Source organism: Dromiciops gliroides, chromosome 1 (genome assembly GCF_019393635.1).
Source record: "Dromiciops gliroides isolate mDroGli1 chromosome 1, mDroGli1.pri, whole genome shotgun sequence".
In the NCBI taxonomy this organism is placed as follows: domain Eukaryota; kingdom Metazoa; phylum Chordata; class Mammalia; order Microbiotheria; family Microbiotheriidae; genus Dromiciops; species Dromiciops gliroides.
In genome coordinates, this window is record NC_057861.1 from 129071266 (window position 1) to 129087364 (window position 16099).

Consider the following 16099-nt stretch of genomic DNA (forward strand, 5'->3'; position numbering starts at 1 on the left):
TTATAAATTAGAAGCTTTAGCACCAGTTTTGGGCATTAAGCATTTCTTAAAACATACCAAGTATTAGTAAAAAGAGAACACCTGGTCAGAAAGTTAAGAAAAGGCCTATCTAACCTAGAGCTCAGCCTGGTCTTCTTCTTCCTCCAAGTCCTCCTGACAGTAGAAGCTTCCTCTGGATCCGGAGGAGAGGCAGGCCTTACACACTGCTCAAAGCTAATTGGCTAGCATCATTTAAGTCTATAGGTTTACTAAACTTGAGGGTGGTCCAAGAGCAGAACTGTGCTGAGGTCAGAGTTCATAGAACACACCCCCAAAGGGGGAGGCCCTCTGGGCATCTCAAAACCCATTATTTTCTCAGAAATCTATGTATCTAGAATTCCCCCCCCCCATTCACTTGTTGAATACCTATATATTCTTTTTTTCTTGTTTTGGTTTTTTTTTTTTTTTTGGCAGAGCAGTGAGGGTTAAGTGACTTCCCCAGGGTCACACAGCTAGTAAGTGTCAAGTATCTGAGGTCCAATTTGAACTCAGGTCCTCCTGAATCCAGGGCTGGTGCTTTATCCATTGTGCCACCTAGCTGCCCCCACCTATGTATTCTTTAAAGCCCAATTCAAATAGTGCCATTTCCTCCAAGATTCCCCCCTTATCCTCTCAATCTTAGCAGCTTCATACCCTTCTTGTATCACTGCCTGTTTGCACTTCTCTTACATTTATGGATTGTATTTTGTAATAGCCACTGTATCTATTCCTAGCTGTAGCTCCAAAGGAATAGGGACTATATCTTATCTAAACCACAACCACTATGGCCCCCAAGACTCTGCATACAGTTGGTGATTAATAAATATTTATTGCACTGACTAGCAAAAGAGCGACACTTATGAAGAGCCTAGTAAGAAAGTAGGAAAAACTCAAATCTATGACAAAGAAAAAAAAATCTAGCATGGCTTAGATTGCAATACTTTTCATGTCGATGATGTAAGCCCTGTCAGCTGATCTGTGCTGCTGTGCCAACAGCAGGTTAAATACAGAGACAGTACACACACACACACACACACACACACAGTGCCAGTGTTTCATCAGGGTCTGAGAGAGTCCAGGAAGAGACCAGCATAAGCAGGTAAGATTTGATGGGGAAATATTTGTGCTTGGGTGGGGCAGGGAGGAAGAAGGGGGAGGAAGGATACAGTTAAGTTTTATGATGTGCAGGTTTTATCTTTGTTTTATGGCACATTTTGTATTCTTTATTCTAGAAAGTCAGGGTTCTGAAGGTATTTTATCAATAATAGCCTTGCCTAACTCAATTGGCTTCAAGATGCCTTAAAACGGAGTTATTGTAAAGATTAAATAAAATGCTGAATATAAAAAAAGTGCTATGTATATACAAGGGATGTGCTATTAAGATTGATTGACTGACAGATCGACTGCTATCTACAAATGCAATACAGATGATCCTAGGATCTAGAGCTGCATTTTATTTGTCACGCCCAAGTCCCAAGATTCTACATCCCCTAAACCTTCCCAGGATTTGATTTTACCTATTTTTTCTCTTTTGCAAAATTTATGGGAGCTATTCTGCTGCAGCAGCTGCTCTTTTGTATTTCTTAAGATGAGAAATTAATCTGGTTTAAAAGTGATTCTTAAAATCATAACTTGTACTGTAAAAACAACCATTGCAGAAAGAACAATTCTAGACAAGATTCTTCTTAAAGACTTACAGAAAAGATGAATCTGATATTCAATAATAGATTATACTTTTTATGATTATAGTTCTAATGACTGTTGGACATTTTATCTAGTGACATAAGGAATACATGAATGAGGACAAAGACCAAAATGCTATTATCATTTGTCCAATTTATACTTTAGGAAAAGCAGGTATAGGTTCCCAAACTACAGCAGTAAGAATCCTCTGACTACTGAATCATGTCCCTTTTCCTTGGCAGTGTTGCTATGGTGACAAACCCGCTGCTGCAAAGCTTCTCTGATGCCTGCACTTCTGCAGTAAAAGCTTCCACTGAACATGATATTTACTAGGCACACACGCCCCATCGTCAAATAGAAAGGCATATATGATTCATCTTCAAAATGGAAATTAAGCCTGTGTGCTTTACCATGCCAATAGTGTCCTCGGTTCTTCCTTCTTAGATTTTTTACATTTAGAGGATTTACTATATTTAACCTCTGGGGAAATTTCACATTTCTAAATTTTTACATTTTGTTTTAAAACTCTCCAAATAGTCAAAGTAACTGTTAATGTCTCTCTCCATAGATTATTAGAATTAGAAGTGACCTTAGTGATCATCTATCCTATTCTCTGCCCTGACACTGTTCTCCCCATTTCACAGATAAATAAACTGAGAATATTCTGATAAGGTAGAAAGAACACCATATTTAGGGTCTGATGACTTGGATTTGAATCCTGGGTCTGCTTCTTACTATCTGTGTGACCTTAAATAAGTCACTGTATATACATGACCTCTAAGGTCCCTTCCAACCCTAAATCTAATATCCCATTATTATTGTTGTTACTTTTAATTCCAGTTCCCTAGTACCTCTCAACTTCAGATGCTATTTTGATATTCCTCAAAAATGTTTATGTCACTGTTCTCACTAACTCCACCTTGGAGACTTCTCAATTTTATAGTAATTAACTCCAGGATAGGTAGAAGCACTATTGTATAGTAGATAGAGTCAGTCTTGGAAGGAAGGAAATAAGAATTTAAGTGCCTACTATGTTCCAGGAACTGCACTATGCATTTTACAAAAACTACTGTACATCATTTTATTCTTGGGAGATAGGTGCTCTTATCATCCCCATTTTGCAGTAGAAGAAACTGACACAGAAGTTAAATGACTTGCCCAAATTCACACAGTTAGTAAGTTTCTGATGATGGATTTGAACTCAGTCTGGGACTATAAATTATAGAGTTGTTATCTGAATTAGTGATGAAATCATAGTAAAAAAAACAAAAATGTATAGGTTATCATTTTTGGAAATACTGAATTATATGATTCATAATGGGCCACCATTTTTCTTAAATCATTTTCTGAGATAGCATTGTTATACCAAGCATGTACTATACCAATGAGAAAAATCCTAGATCACTAGTAAGTCATAGATTTAGATTTCAAAGAGTGTTTAAAGATTATTTAATCTGATGCCTTCTTTTTACAGATGAGCAATGAGGCCTCAAAAGATTAGCTGTGCCACTATCTTTGTAACTGTCCAAATCTCTAACTTCTCAGGGTCTCGGTTTCCTATTCCATAAAATAAGGAGATGGGACTGGATAATCACTAAAGTCCAAATAAAAGGGACAGTAGAAACACATTGAAGAGGGTTTGTGGGAAGAATTGGACAGGGGAGTTCCCTTTCATTAGCTTTATTATTTTTCTCTCCTTTCCCTTTTCCTTCTCTGTTTTTCCCACAACAAATCTATTGTCCTAGTTGGACACTTAACTGAAAGTGGGGAGAAACATAATTTTTCCTGGGACATATAGAAAAGCTGCAATACTTCCATGGACAAAAGGAAGTTAAAGACCAGATAACATGTCTGTCCACCGATCACTAACAAAAGTCACCTGAAACTCCCAAACTATACACCAAAACAAGAATAACCAAGCCCATCCAAAAATAATGATGATGATGATGATTAAGGAGTTTGGTAAGAGTAGAACATGTGACACCTTTCTCCTGCACACCTCACACACATCTCCCCCTCCCCTATCCCACTGTCATTTCTGGGAAAGAATTCATTAACAAAAATCTACCACAACCAAACCATTAAAGGATCCACAGAACTTCATCCAGTATCTCATACCTCCCTTGTACTTCTGACCTCAGGACACTGGCTTGGAAAGGGAAATGATGGTCTTATGCTTACCTCTACTTTACCCACTTTAAAAAAATAACAGCTAAACCAAAGTTCCTGGAGTACAATTTAACAGCTACATTGATGTAGAAAAGGTCTAGGCCTTGCTACTGGTAATGTAGATGGACCACATAGCTGTACATTTCAAAGGAAAAAGCCACCTAACCTGCCCCTTCTTCTAGCCTTGCTTTCTCATTCCTAGAAATTACTAGCATTTTTTCAGGACATAATGCCAAGAAACTAAGAGCCACTTGGTTCAAAAGGGATTTGTGGAGATAAGGGAATTGAGCTGTGGTCAAGTATGCAGCACAGATTTGGATGGGAGGAGGCTCTGGACAGGGAGAAAGATTGCTTACCCTCTCTTGGATGAAGAGATCAGAGTAGATAAACAGCAAAAGTAGGGGGTGGGGGAGTTAGAAAAAAGAAGGGAGAAAAGAGGGAAGAGATTGGAAAAAAGATAGAAATGGCAAAGGAGGAGAAAGAGGAAAGAGCAGAGAACAGAGGAGGAGGGAGAAAAGGACAGAGTGGAGAACAGACCATTTGAATCTCTCCCTTTCTACAGTAGAACTGAGTATTGCTGCAGCATTTATCTGCCCCTCCTACTTTCACCCATCTTTCTCCTTCTCCCCCCAAAAGAAGCACTGAGAGATGGTAGCGAGTGAGAATAATGCCTCTTCTTAAGAGCTATCCTTAGCCATCACACCTCCCATTTCCACTTCGGCACCGACCCCAGAGGGAGAGGGAGAGAGAGAGAGAGAGAGAGAGAGAGAGAGAGAGAGGGCAGCTCGAGTAGCCTGGCGGTGCCAAATCCCCGAATCTGGCAGCGGTGCTGGGAGGGGGAGCGAGAAAGTTCCCTCGCCCTGTAAGCAGCTTTACGGAGGAGCGCCAAGCGCCCAGCCAGGTGGGGAAGATGCTCCGCGCTGCCCTGGGAGCTGCTCAGTCCTGGGTCCCCAGGCGGCAGTGGTGACGAAAGCTGCAGCTGCGGCTCACGAGGAGCCGCGGTGCCTTCGATGGGTGACGGTGGCGGCCTCCGGCAGTGGCAACGGCGGCACCACGTGTCCGAGCCGGGGCGGGCTGGCGGGGGTGGGAACGGGCAGGGCTCTCACTCACTCGCAGGGTGAGCTAGAAGAGCGGCGGGCACCCGCCGCCGAGTCGTCTGCCGCAGCCTCAGTCGCCGTACCCCGTGCCCCTTGCCAGTCTCAGCGTGGCGTCTTCTCTTCTCTGATGTCCGCAGGTGTCTTCTCCTTGGCCGCAGAGATATAAGAGCCAGGTCAGGCAGTGACGGCGGCGGGATGGGGCCCCTTCGGGAGACCAAGGTAGGAGACATCCGAGAGAGGGGGGTTCCGGGGGGAGGGGAGTGGGCGCTGAGCCTGGGGCCACCTGGCAGGACAGGTGGGCGGAGGCCCAGGTGGGGCTCTGCAGAGTAAGGGGCGGGGTTTGGGGGAAGGGGCGGATAGGGAAGGTTGAGAGGCAGTGAGGAATGGTCCGAGGCAGTAGGGTTAAAGTGGAATTAAAAGAGATTGTTCAGGTGATGAAACTTAAGGAGGTGTGGTAGAGACTGATAATATTAAGGAAGATTTATTGGTGGTCCAAAAACAGGGATTTTCGAAGCCAGTAGATATTCATTTCTAATGGATTTTTCGGAAGATCTTTCTGTATCTGAATAAAAGAAATGAGATAGATAAATTTCTGGGGAATCGGGATTTAGAACATTATTGACATTTCACGTTTATTGAGTAAACTAGGCATCCTGCAGAAAGCAAAAACACTAATTGTTAAGGTGATTTGGAGCACTGATCCAGAGACTACAGAGTCTCAGGAATGGGTGCTTTGGCACAGTATAGGATGGCATGGGTGGGAGGGGTCAGGAGCTTATTGAGGCCTGGGACTTTCCTTTGAATTCTGACTTTGTATAAAGCTCCCAAGGCTGCCCCTTGTTTATCTTGGCATTGACCCTAGTTAGCCCATGTTGGAAATAAGCAGGAGGTCATGTTGTGAAATGCTGTTGATTTCCTAATCTGATTTGTTTTGTTTTAGGGTGGTTGGTTTTTTTGTTTGTTTTGTTTTGTTCTGGGTTTTTTGTTGTTGTTTTTGGCCTTTCAATGGAATGATTGAAGGAAATCAGTGGAGTTCCCTTAACAAAAAATCTTTATAGGACCATTGGGCCAGAGATGGTTGCAGGAATTTTGTCCAAATGAGGCCTCAGAAATATGGTGCACATAAAAATGGGCTATCTCACAAGTAACTGGGGGAGAATCCAGCTGGTGCCTCAGCAACCCCAAATGGGGACAGTGCTCCCAAATACCCCAGTCTAGTTATGGTCCTGTTTAAGGTATTTGTAAAGAAATTCAGCTTTTAGAATTAATGTTTTTGAGTGATCTGTAGCTATGTATTTGATCCTGTAAAGAAAGCAGTGGAGAAATTCACTCCTCATGAGCATAATATGAAGAAAATCCAAAAATCTAAGATGAAAAGCTAAAGTAATCTCCCTGGGTATTGGATTTTTGTTTTATTTTGTTTTCGTCTTGGCCCAGAGCCTTGAATACTAGCGTATCATGTATAACTTATTTTGAATTGCTCGAGTTCTTGTGGGTGGGGGGTGGGAATGGAGGGAGGAAGAGAAGTTGGAACACAAAGTTTTAAAAAATTGATGTTAAAATGTGTTTTTACATATATTTTGGAAAATAAAATTATATTCAAAGCAAAAAAAAAAAAATCGAAAGGCTAGCCAGAAGAAAGGGGATTTGAAAGCTAATGTTGCATTATAGATCAGGTGAGGGAGGTAAGTGGAGGGGGTACAGTTCTGGAAAATATGTACAGAGAAAATTGAGAAGGGAGAAAGCAGATGACCCAACTAAGGCAAGGAAAGCAAAATGAGAGGAAACTGAAATGATAAATCAATGTAAAGAGTCTAAGAAGAGGGAAAAGCTTGCATTGCATATAAAAAGCCAAAATGGGAAGAGGAAGAAGGCCTTCTTAGCAAGATGAAACAATGGAATCCTTGAAGTTAGGAGGGATGGCTGGTTGTTGGTGCTGGAGTAAGTAGAAGTGGATGTTTTTCTTGAGTAACTAATATAAGAAGGAATGACCACCTTTTTCAGATGATTCCTTATTCAGAAATGCCACTTCTAAAAAGGGACAAGAGGGGCAGCTAGGTGGCACAATGGATAAAGCACTGGCCCTGGATTCAGGAAGACCTGAGTTCAAATTTGACTTTAGGCACTTGACACTTAGTAGCAGTGTGACACTGGGCAAGTCACTTAACCCCAATTGCCTCACCAAAAAAAAAAAAAGAATCCCCAAATCAAAAGGGACAAAAACTGTGTGGGGGGAGGGGAGGACTGTCTTCTTTTTGTTTTCATTCTTATGTCCAATTTTGAGAAGGTGCACAGAGCGCAGCATCATGAGAAGGAGATTTCCCGAAGTCGAATTCCCCGTTTGATTCTTCGGCCTCACCTGCCCCAGCAGCAGCAAAAAGTGTCTCCAGCATCTGAATCTCCCTTCTCTGAGGAGGAGAGCAGAGAATTCAATCCCAGCAGCTCTGGGCGTTCAGGAAGGACCATTAGCAGCAACAGCTTCTGCTCAGGTACCCATTTGATTTTCCCTCACACCCTACCAAAGCAGATATGTGTGCAATAAACACAGACTAAATGGGCTATGAATTAGCTTGAGATATTATTAACTCCCTTTTTTTCTTCAAACTAATTTTCCACCTGAATTCTGCTTTTGCTTTAGTATGATTTTCTATCCATGACAACATACTTTGGAATTTTAGAGTTATTTTATTGTTTCTTCTATAAATACTTGAATAAATGCTTTGCAGGAGTTTCCCTTCGCTATGCCTTGGGAATGACGTTAGCCAGAAATCCCTATAATTTTGTGTGCTCCAAAAATTGAGGAAAACCCTAAATCAAGGAATCCACGTTCATTGAGGTCAAGATTCTGGAAGGAGACATTATGACATGTGTTAATGTTAAACCTGATGAAGAAAATTGGTTTTTTAATAATTATGAAAACCACTTGAAGTTATTTTATTGTAGTTCCCTGATACAGGGGAAAGATTGTCGGATGTGGGGTCAGTGTCCCTTTTTTCAGATCTTGGCTCTGTGACTTACAACCTGTATAATCTTAGGCAAATTAATCTCTCTGGGCCTCACTTTCCTCATTTGTAAAATGAACAAGTTAGTATAGGTGACCTCTGAGGTCCCTTATGACTTTAAGTCTGTGATTCCATGATTTGATTTTTACCCATGAAGTATCTTAAGGACTATAACATCTTTGTAGAGAAACACTGTACTGTGTAAGAATCAAAGAAGTGACTTCTATATGATCCATCTCTTATCTAAGAGGAATGTTTCATTGTAATTCATTTATTAGGACTTATTTGGGGGAAACCAAATTGAGAAGATGGGCCTCTGTTGAGAAGTCATGTGAATCAATACTGTATATCAAGTGTACAGCCTTAATCCTTTTAACAGGATTCAAAAACGACTTCAAAGAAGCATTTATTAAGCACCTGTTAAACATTCAAGGCACCATACTAGTCTTCCAAATTACAAGAATGAATGAGACCTAGTCCCTGACCAATAGAAACTTAAAATAAGTTAAATAACTATCACACAAATTAGAGCATAATAAATGTATAGAAAAGAGGCAAACCAAGTGATAGGAAGATCCAGAGGAGGGAGAATGTAAAATTATATTCCACTTGGGGCAGCTAAGTGGCACAGTGGATAAAGCAGCAGCCCTGGATTCAGGAGGACTTGAGTTCAAATCCAGCCTCAGACACTTGACACTTACTAGCTGCATGACCTTGAACAAGTCACTTAACCCTCATTGCCTCGTTAAAAAGGTTTTTTTTAATTAAAAAAATTTTTTTAATTCTATTCACAGTAATGTTTGGCATCCATTTGGATTTGGCAAAATGCTTTATAGAATTGCTCTCATATGATCCTCACAACAATCCTATGGGGTAGATACTAATATTTATCACCATTTTACTATTCATAAAATAATAATATCATAGAGCTTTAATGAACTTCATAATATATATAATTTATAATATAATATATAATATTTATAATAATGTATAGATAAAGTAACTGAGGCTCGGAGAGCTTTAGAGACTTGCCCAGTGTTATGGAGTTAGTACGGATCTGAAGAATGGTAGGAACCCAGGTCTTCCTAACTCCAAGTTCAGTATTCTGTCCCATGTAGCAGGTTAGCTTTGTCTCTCCTGATGTGTCCCTCCTTCAACTCTACCCTCCTATATTCATATAATGAAAATCATTTAAAAGAAGTTTGGGTGGGAGATTTTGCTGATATAGCATTCAGTTGATAACAGAATCATCTGAAATCTTTCTCTGCTCTTCATAAAAAATGCTATATGCTTTATTTTCCTTATTATTTAAAGTATGTTACTGAACATATTCAGATTCTTGGCTTCATTCTAAAAATATTTACTTTCTGAAGATTGCTTTTCTTACTTGAATATGTCTGAATTGAGATCAAAAGGAAAACCTCCTGCTCAATTGACATGATGTCCCCACAGTGGGAAGGAGAAAACAAGTTTCCTGGGGCCTGGGTTGTATTTGTAGAATGTTAGTGTTTACTTTAACTGTGTTTTGGTCTTCAGCATTCTGACTGTGTGTGAAAGAACTCTGGAATCATCGCTCCAAATTGGCAGAATGAGCCCTCTTTTACTATGACTTTGTTTATATGACTAAAGCATTGGAGTGAAATTCTAAATTTATTCATGATATATACTCCAAATAAGTCACTTCCACTAGACTAGACTTCAGACCTACCTTCAGCTTGAAAAGTCAGCTACATTTGCAAAAATTTTTAAAAAGGCAAACCCATAAAATAGTGAATATCATTTATGAATCATTCTACCCAAGACCCATTTCCAGAAGTACCACTCCCTCTGTAGGCATTTGTCTTCCACTAACATTGCAATCTTGTAGAGAAAAGCCAAAAGGAGTTGATCCTTCTGCTATTAACTAGCTGAGAATGGAATGACAGGAGCTTATAATTATTAGCCTTGGCAAACCCATTTCTCTATCTTTAGCCTTGTCTCTGTCTTCTTTATCAGATTTTGTCTAATGTCTCCAAGTAGAATTACTTCCCATCTCCAGGCCCCAATATGTCTGGATCTCTCACATTGATTCCCCAAGGTTTGAGTCTTATGCATTTTTCTTGTTCTCCTTGCCTATCCCCTCTTCTGATATGACCCAAGAAGGCTATCAGTGCCTTTCTTATGAAAACTGTCAGGAACATCACATATTGGAGAATTGTTAATAATGCTTAAGGAGGTCAGATGGTGCAGAGAAAGTAAATAGGTTGATTGCAATGAGGAGCTGCAGGCAGTGAAGTAGAGAATATAAAATATATCCACAGCAAAGGGAAAAACAGTAGCTTAAAAACAATCCTTCTACCTCAACATAGAGAAGGTAGATAATGTCCTCTTCACTCAATCATGATAATTCAGTCAGAAAACATGGTACATAAAAATGAGTATAGGAAGCAGCTAGGTGGTGCAGTGGATAAAGCACTGGCCCTGGTTCAGGAGGACCTGAGTTTGAATCCGGTCTCAGACACTTGACACTAACTAGCTGCGTGACCATGGGCAAGTCACTTAACCCTCACTGCCCTGCAAAAACAAAAAAACACAAACACAAACTTGGGTATAGCAGTCACTACTTATGAAACAACAACATTACAATTTACAAATCACATTGCCTCATCACTTAGTCTACTTTTTATGTTGCAACATGAACGTTCTGCACTGACAAATTATTGAATTCACTTAAAAAAAAGTGACTTGGCTATGTTGGGGGCTGTTTGGGGGCATTACAGAGCTCTTTTTCTACCCGATTTTTCCTCTGTTCTAGGTCCTATTTGATTTGGGCCACAGGCTCCAGAATCATACTGTATGACATCTAGCATCATAGTTTGCTCCTTAAATATCCCTTGGCCATATGTTTGTGGTTTTAACTAAGTGTATGCTAGCATGCGCTTGTGTGTGGGTGCTGAGCTCACAGTGAACTTCCACACTGGTGGAAGGCACCATTCCCAAATGTTAACCTACAGAAATATATTGCTTAACAATAAGGGTTCCCAGGGGACAGCTAGGTGGTGCAGTGGATAAAGCACCAGCCCTGGATTCAGGAGGACCTGAGTTTGAATCTGGTCTCAGACCCTTGACACTTACTAGCTGTGTGACCCTGGGAAAGTCACTTAATCCTCATTGCCCCACAAAAAAAAGAAAAGAAAAGAAAAGAAAAGAAGAGAAAAAGAAAAGAAGAGAAGAGAAGAGAAGAGAAGAGAAAAGAAAAGAAAAAAAAAGAAAAACAATAAGGGTTCTGGAAGAGTAGCTGGTTGAATACTTTCTTGTATTTGCATCTAAGATAGTCACTGTCAAGCATATGATAGCATATGACCCATAGAGCTTTTTTTTTTTTTTAGGTTTATTGATATATCCTATACCATATTGATTTCTTTGTTTTCTCTGTGGTACCCACTACTTATTCTATTTTTCTTCTTTCCCCATTGCTTTCTTCAGGCTTAAAAGAGGTTGTCTTGTTATTATATTCTTTTCTGAGTTCTGTATCATTCTCAGCTTTATTTTTTGCTTTTTTTTTCTAAAGCACTTTCTAAGCTATTTCTAAGCTCATTTTGTGTGCATCCCTGAAGAGTTTTCTTTTAAAAGCTTTCAATGTACCAAGGAGGTCCTTGTTCATTCCATTAATTTATTTGGTGTCTTTTGCACTTTGGCCTCATTCCATCTTGAAATGATTTTGTCCTTTACAATGTATATTCTGCATGCAATTACTGAGATACTAACGGCAGTGCAGAAATAATGATTATCTGCTCAGAAAGAGACATTTAAATTTGTGTTGATTTGGAGGCCTTTGTTGTGCGACTCAGAAAGTGTGCACATAGCACCTAATGCATTGTCAGCACTTAGCACGTGACAAATAAATGCTTTGGGGACCAAAGATTCTCAATGATTAATAAAAAGAGGAACAACTGCCTCAGTACTAAGTGGTTTTACAGGTTTGGGTGTTTTTTTTTTTATTTTAATGTATTCATGCTTTTAAAATTCCAATTTTTCTGGATAAAGTATTTTTACTCTTTAAAAAAAATATTCCTGCATTTAATATATCTGTGAGAAGTGATGATATTATTTTGGGGGTTGACTTTATAACCTATAGTATATGGGGTTCTGACCCTCATTTATTAAGGGGCATTTTCTGTTTAAATTTCTTTATTGCCCTGTCTTTAGGATAGCTACACATTATGGAAGCTGATGACCTGTTTGCATTTGGAGGATATATGTCATCATTCATCTGATACAATTTACAGCACGCTGTGCATTCCTCTCTCCTTAGTGTGGAGAATAATTATACCTTAGAACAATGAGGCATGTGGATTGTTGGGTATTAGCTAGTTCTCCTTGGGGGTGCTTTGTAAACATGGCAGGTGAAACAAATCTATAATGGACATTGGTTTTCTTGTGAGAGATGAGTTGAAAGGAATATTTAGGCTTTATTGGTAAATTCTTGTCTTTCACAGATTAATTTGTTTTACTTTCAGGACCTTAATGGCAAAAGAGATAAAGATGCTAAGTATCCTTACATTCCTGACAGGTCCATACAGGGGTCTAACGTCACTGTTGTTGTTGTTATTATTGTTATTGTTGTTGTTGTGTTAGGTTCTTCTTGACCGCATTTAGAGTTTTCTTGGCAAAGATACTGAAGTAGTTTGCCATTTCTTTCTTCAGGTCATTTTACAGATGAAGAGACTGAGGCAAATAGAGTTAAGTGACTTGCCTAGGGTCACACAGCTAATGTGTCTGAGGCCAAATTTGAACTCAGGAAGACAAGTCTACCTGACTTCAGGCCTGGCATTCTATTCACTGCACCACCCTGCTGCCCCCAAGATCACCAGATTGGGAGTTTGAGAACCAGGTTCTAATACTGGCTCTGCCACTAAATAGCTGTGTGACCTTGAGCTTAACCTCTCCAACCCTCAGTTTCCTCTTCTGTAAAATGGAGATAATAATGCCGCCTCACCTACCTCATAGTGTTTATATGAGGAACAAATGAGATAATGTACATGAAAGCACTCTGTAAGCAAATAAAGAATAGTGCAAATGGAAGCTCTTAGTATTCTGGCAATATTGAATGCTTTTAAAAATGGCACCAAATCAATAAAGAGAATCTAAAGCAGTTGAGATTCCTTGAGGTTAGTCTCATCAAAGGCTTGATGTGGCATGATTTCAGGGAGTATTTTGATTTTTATATTGTATGTTTAATGTCAGGAAAGAATTGTTTTTCCCCCTTCTGTTTGTGCCAGCACCCAGGAGGGAAGGCCAATTAAAGGAAATTAAAACTTGATTGGTGACCTGCCATGACATGATGATGCTTACAAAATTTTGCCATGCACATACCCACCAAAAGTATTCCTGGTATGCTTTTCCTTTTTCCAGTTGAGGAAGTTGGACATTGGATTGTAGTAAGCATCTGGATGTAATGTTAGAATTGAGCTAAACAACTAAAAGTGAACTACATGGCAGGATTCCACTGTAATTAAAAGAATGGAAGGGGTGGGTAGGCAAAGAATTGTTTTTGCTACATACAGCTTTTGTACTATTTTTAGACAATGATATCTATACACTATTACCAAATGTCTAATGTGTATGTGTGTGTGAACAGATATCACAATCATAGAAATATCTATTTAACGAAAAAAGTCATAAATAAATAAGACCTGTGAAAACAAGTAGGATGTGCATGCAGAATATTTGTAGAAATGTGGCAACAACAGAGAGACAAGAATAATTTTAATTAAGGTCATTTTTTTTACCTGATCTATGATTTCATCCCCATAAGAAATATCCTCATAACCCTTTCTGCAACTTAATTGTCTAAGATAGTTGTCTAGAAGTAATCATCTTCTTAGATCCACGTCACAGACAGAAAAGGTGGTTAAAATAAGATGTGGCCATATCATAGCTGACATTTCCTTTGGTCTGTAAGTAGCGAGATTGTGTGTTCATATTTGTGTGTAAAGAGATAAGATAGAGATGTAAAACATAATCCCTTCACTCAAGAAGCTTACATTTTATTGAGGAGGATACCACATTCCTTAGATAAGTAAATACAAGACATATACAAAATTAAGTTATTTGAGAGTGGTGACTCTCAACTTGGGAAATAAGGAAAACCCTCATGAAGGAAGTGGTACTTAAGCTGGACCTTGAGGAAAAAGAAATGAGGAGTTCCAAAAGATGGAAGAGAGGAAAGAGAGCATTCTAAACAAGGAAGACAGCTTGTTCAAAGAAATAGGATGGTGTTTGAGGAATAACAAGTAGGCCAGTTTGGTTATGAGCAATCAGCCTAGAGATGTAGGCCAGAACCAGATTGTGAAGATTTCTAAATGTCAGAAGAAGTGTATTTTATCTTAAAAGCAAAAGGGAGCAAGTGAAGTTTCTTGAGTAAGAGAGTGACATGGTCAGATCTGTGCCTTAAGAATATCAATTTGGCAGCTATTTGGAGGATAAATGAAAGAGGAGAAGGATTGCTATTCCAATTTACCACTCCAGTTAAGAGGTGATGACAGTCTGAAGTGTAGGATAACTATAATGTGGGTAGAAAAGAGATAGATACGAGAGATGTTAAGAAATAGGAATCAACAATACTTAGCAAATAATTGATTGTGGAGGTAAGGGTGATTGAGAGAGAAGAATGAATCCTAGATTCTGAACCTCAGTGGCTTGAAGAATAGTGATGCCTTTAACAGAAATAGAGACATTAGGAGGAGGGGTAAAAGGTGATTTGATCTTTGGGCATTTTAAATTTGAGATGCCTATGGGATATCCAGGTGGAGATGTCCAGTAGGCAATCAGAATGCAGGATTAGGTCTCAGTAGAGATTTGAAAGCTTTCTATGTAGATTCTTAAATCATCTGCACAACCGTGATAATTGAATCCATGGGAGAGAATGTAGTATAGAGACAGGAGAGAAAAAGGTACAGTAGGGACCCCCTGAGTATGCTCATGGATGGGGTTGGGACATGGCTGGTGATCCTGCAAAAGAGATTAGAAAGGATCAGTCAGACAGGTAGGAGGACCAGAAGAAATGAGTGTCATGAAAACCCATGAAGGAGAGGAGAGAATTGTAGAGGGAGAGGATTATCAACGGGGTCAAATAGTTCAGAGAGGTCAGAAAAGAAAGAGGAATGAGAAGAGTGATTGGATTTTTCATTGTTCATTGTTGACTTTGGAAAGAGAAGATTAATGGAGGAGTGAAAACAAGTCACATTTCAAGGGGCTGAGAAGTGAGTGGCTGATGTTGGAGTGAAGGCAACAATAAAGACAAGCTTTTTTTCTATGAGTTGTGCTATGAAAGGAATAAAAGATAACAGTATTTGTTGGGTACTTACTATGTACCAGGTACTAAGATAAGTGCTAAGGATATTAAAACAAGCAAAAAGAAAGAAAGCCTCTGCCCTCAAGGAACTTACATTCTAATAGAGGAAGGTGACAAATAGGCAGCATACATTCTAATAGAGGAAGGCAGTTTGTAGGAAGGGAGCGGAAAAAGGCGGAACTACTCAGGGGGATAGTGGCAAAGTCAATCTGGGCTGATGTCCAAAATGGAGGAATTCACCCATGGGAAGAGAGGACCAACATGAGGGAAGGATATTGCATGGTTAAAAGGCCCCACATGCTGAGGGAAGTTCCAGGGTGAGAGGGCAGGTAAATCTAAAGAAACATAGGATAATAAATTAAGGACATAGTAAAATCAGGTCATGGGCATGTTTATATGTGGCAGGAAAGCAACTAGTAGATAAAGAGAGATTGAACATTACAGAGTTGTTTTTCCTCAGTCCCTTTTCTTTTCTAATTTCCCTTTCCATGGTGCCCTCTGGAGTCGCCACACATTTAATAAACTACCCCTTCATCCTTGATCTCTTTTCACAAACTCTTTGTACCTTCCACTCATGAAGACCTAACTTTCTTCAGAAGATAGTGCCTCTCTAGATACCTTTCCCATTGTTAGTTGTGCTTTCTCTCATGTCTTCTAAAACACTGGTCTAAAAGACAGAGTAGACATTTGTACTTCCTCATGGCCACCTCCTGTTCCTTTCCTGGCTACTATCAGTCTGCAACCTCTTCTCTCTTTATGGGTTCTCTCAGTCTTTCTATTTCATTCAATCTTTA

The 16099-nt window shown here is 39.5% G+C and overlaps 1 protein-coding gene across 5 annotated transcripts in view; it reads left to right on the forward strand.

The window, feature by feature from the left end:
* The first annotated feature begins 965 nt into the window (after positions 1–965).
* Positions 966–16099, forward strand: part of SYBU (syntabulin) — a 101306-nt gene continuing 86172 nt past the window's right edge. The window contains exons 1-3 of one of the 5 annotated variants that reach the window (XM_043980945.1): positions 966–1117; positions 5105–5186; positions 7252–7456. In XM_043980945.1, coding sequence (XP_043836880.1) covers positions 5163–5186; positions 7252–7456 — 229 coding nt within the window. In that variant the 5' untranslated portion in view covers positions 966–1117; positions 5105–5162. Of the gene's footprint in view, positions 1118–4432; positions 4772–5016; positions 5187–7251; positions 7457–16099 lie in introns of those variants that run through there. The other 4 variants (XM_043980958.1, XM_043980954.1, XM_043980964.1 and 1 more) reach the window with 4 other exon arrangements.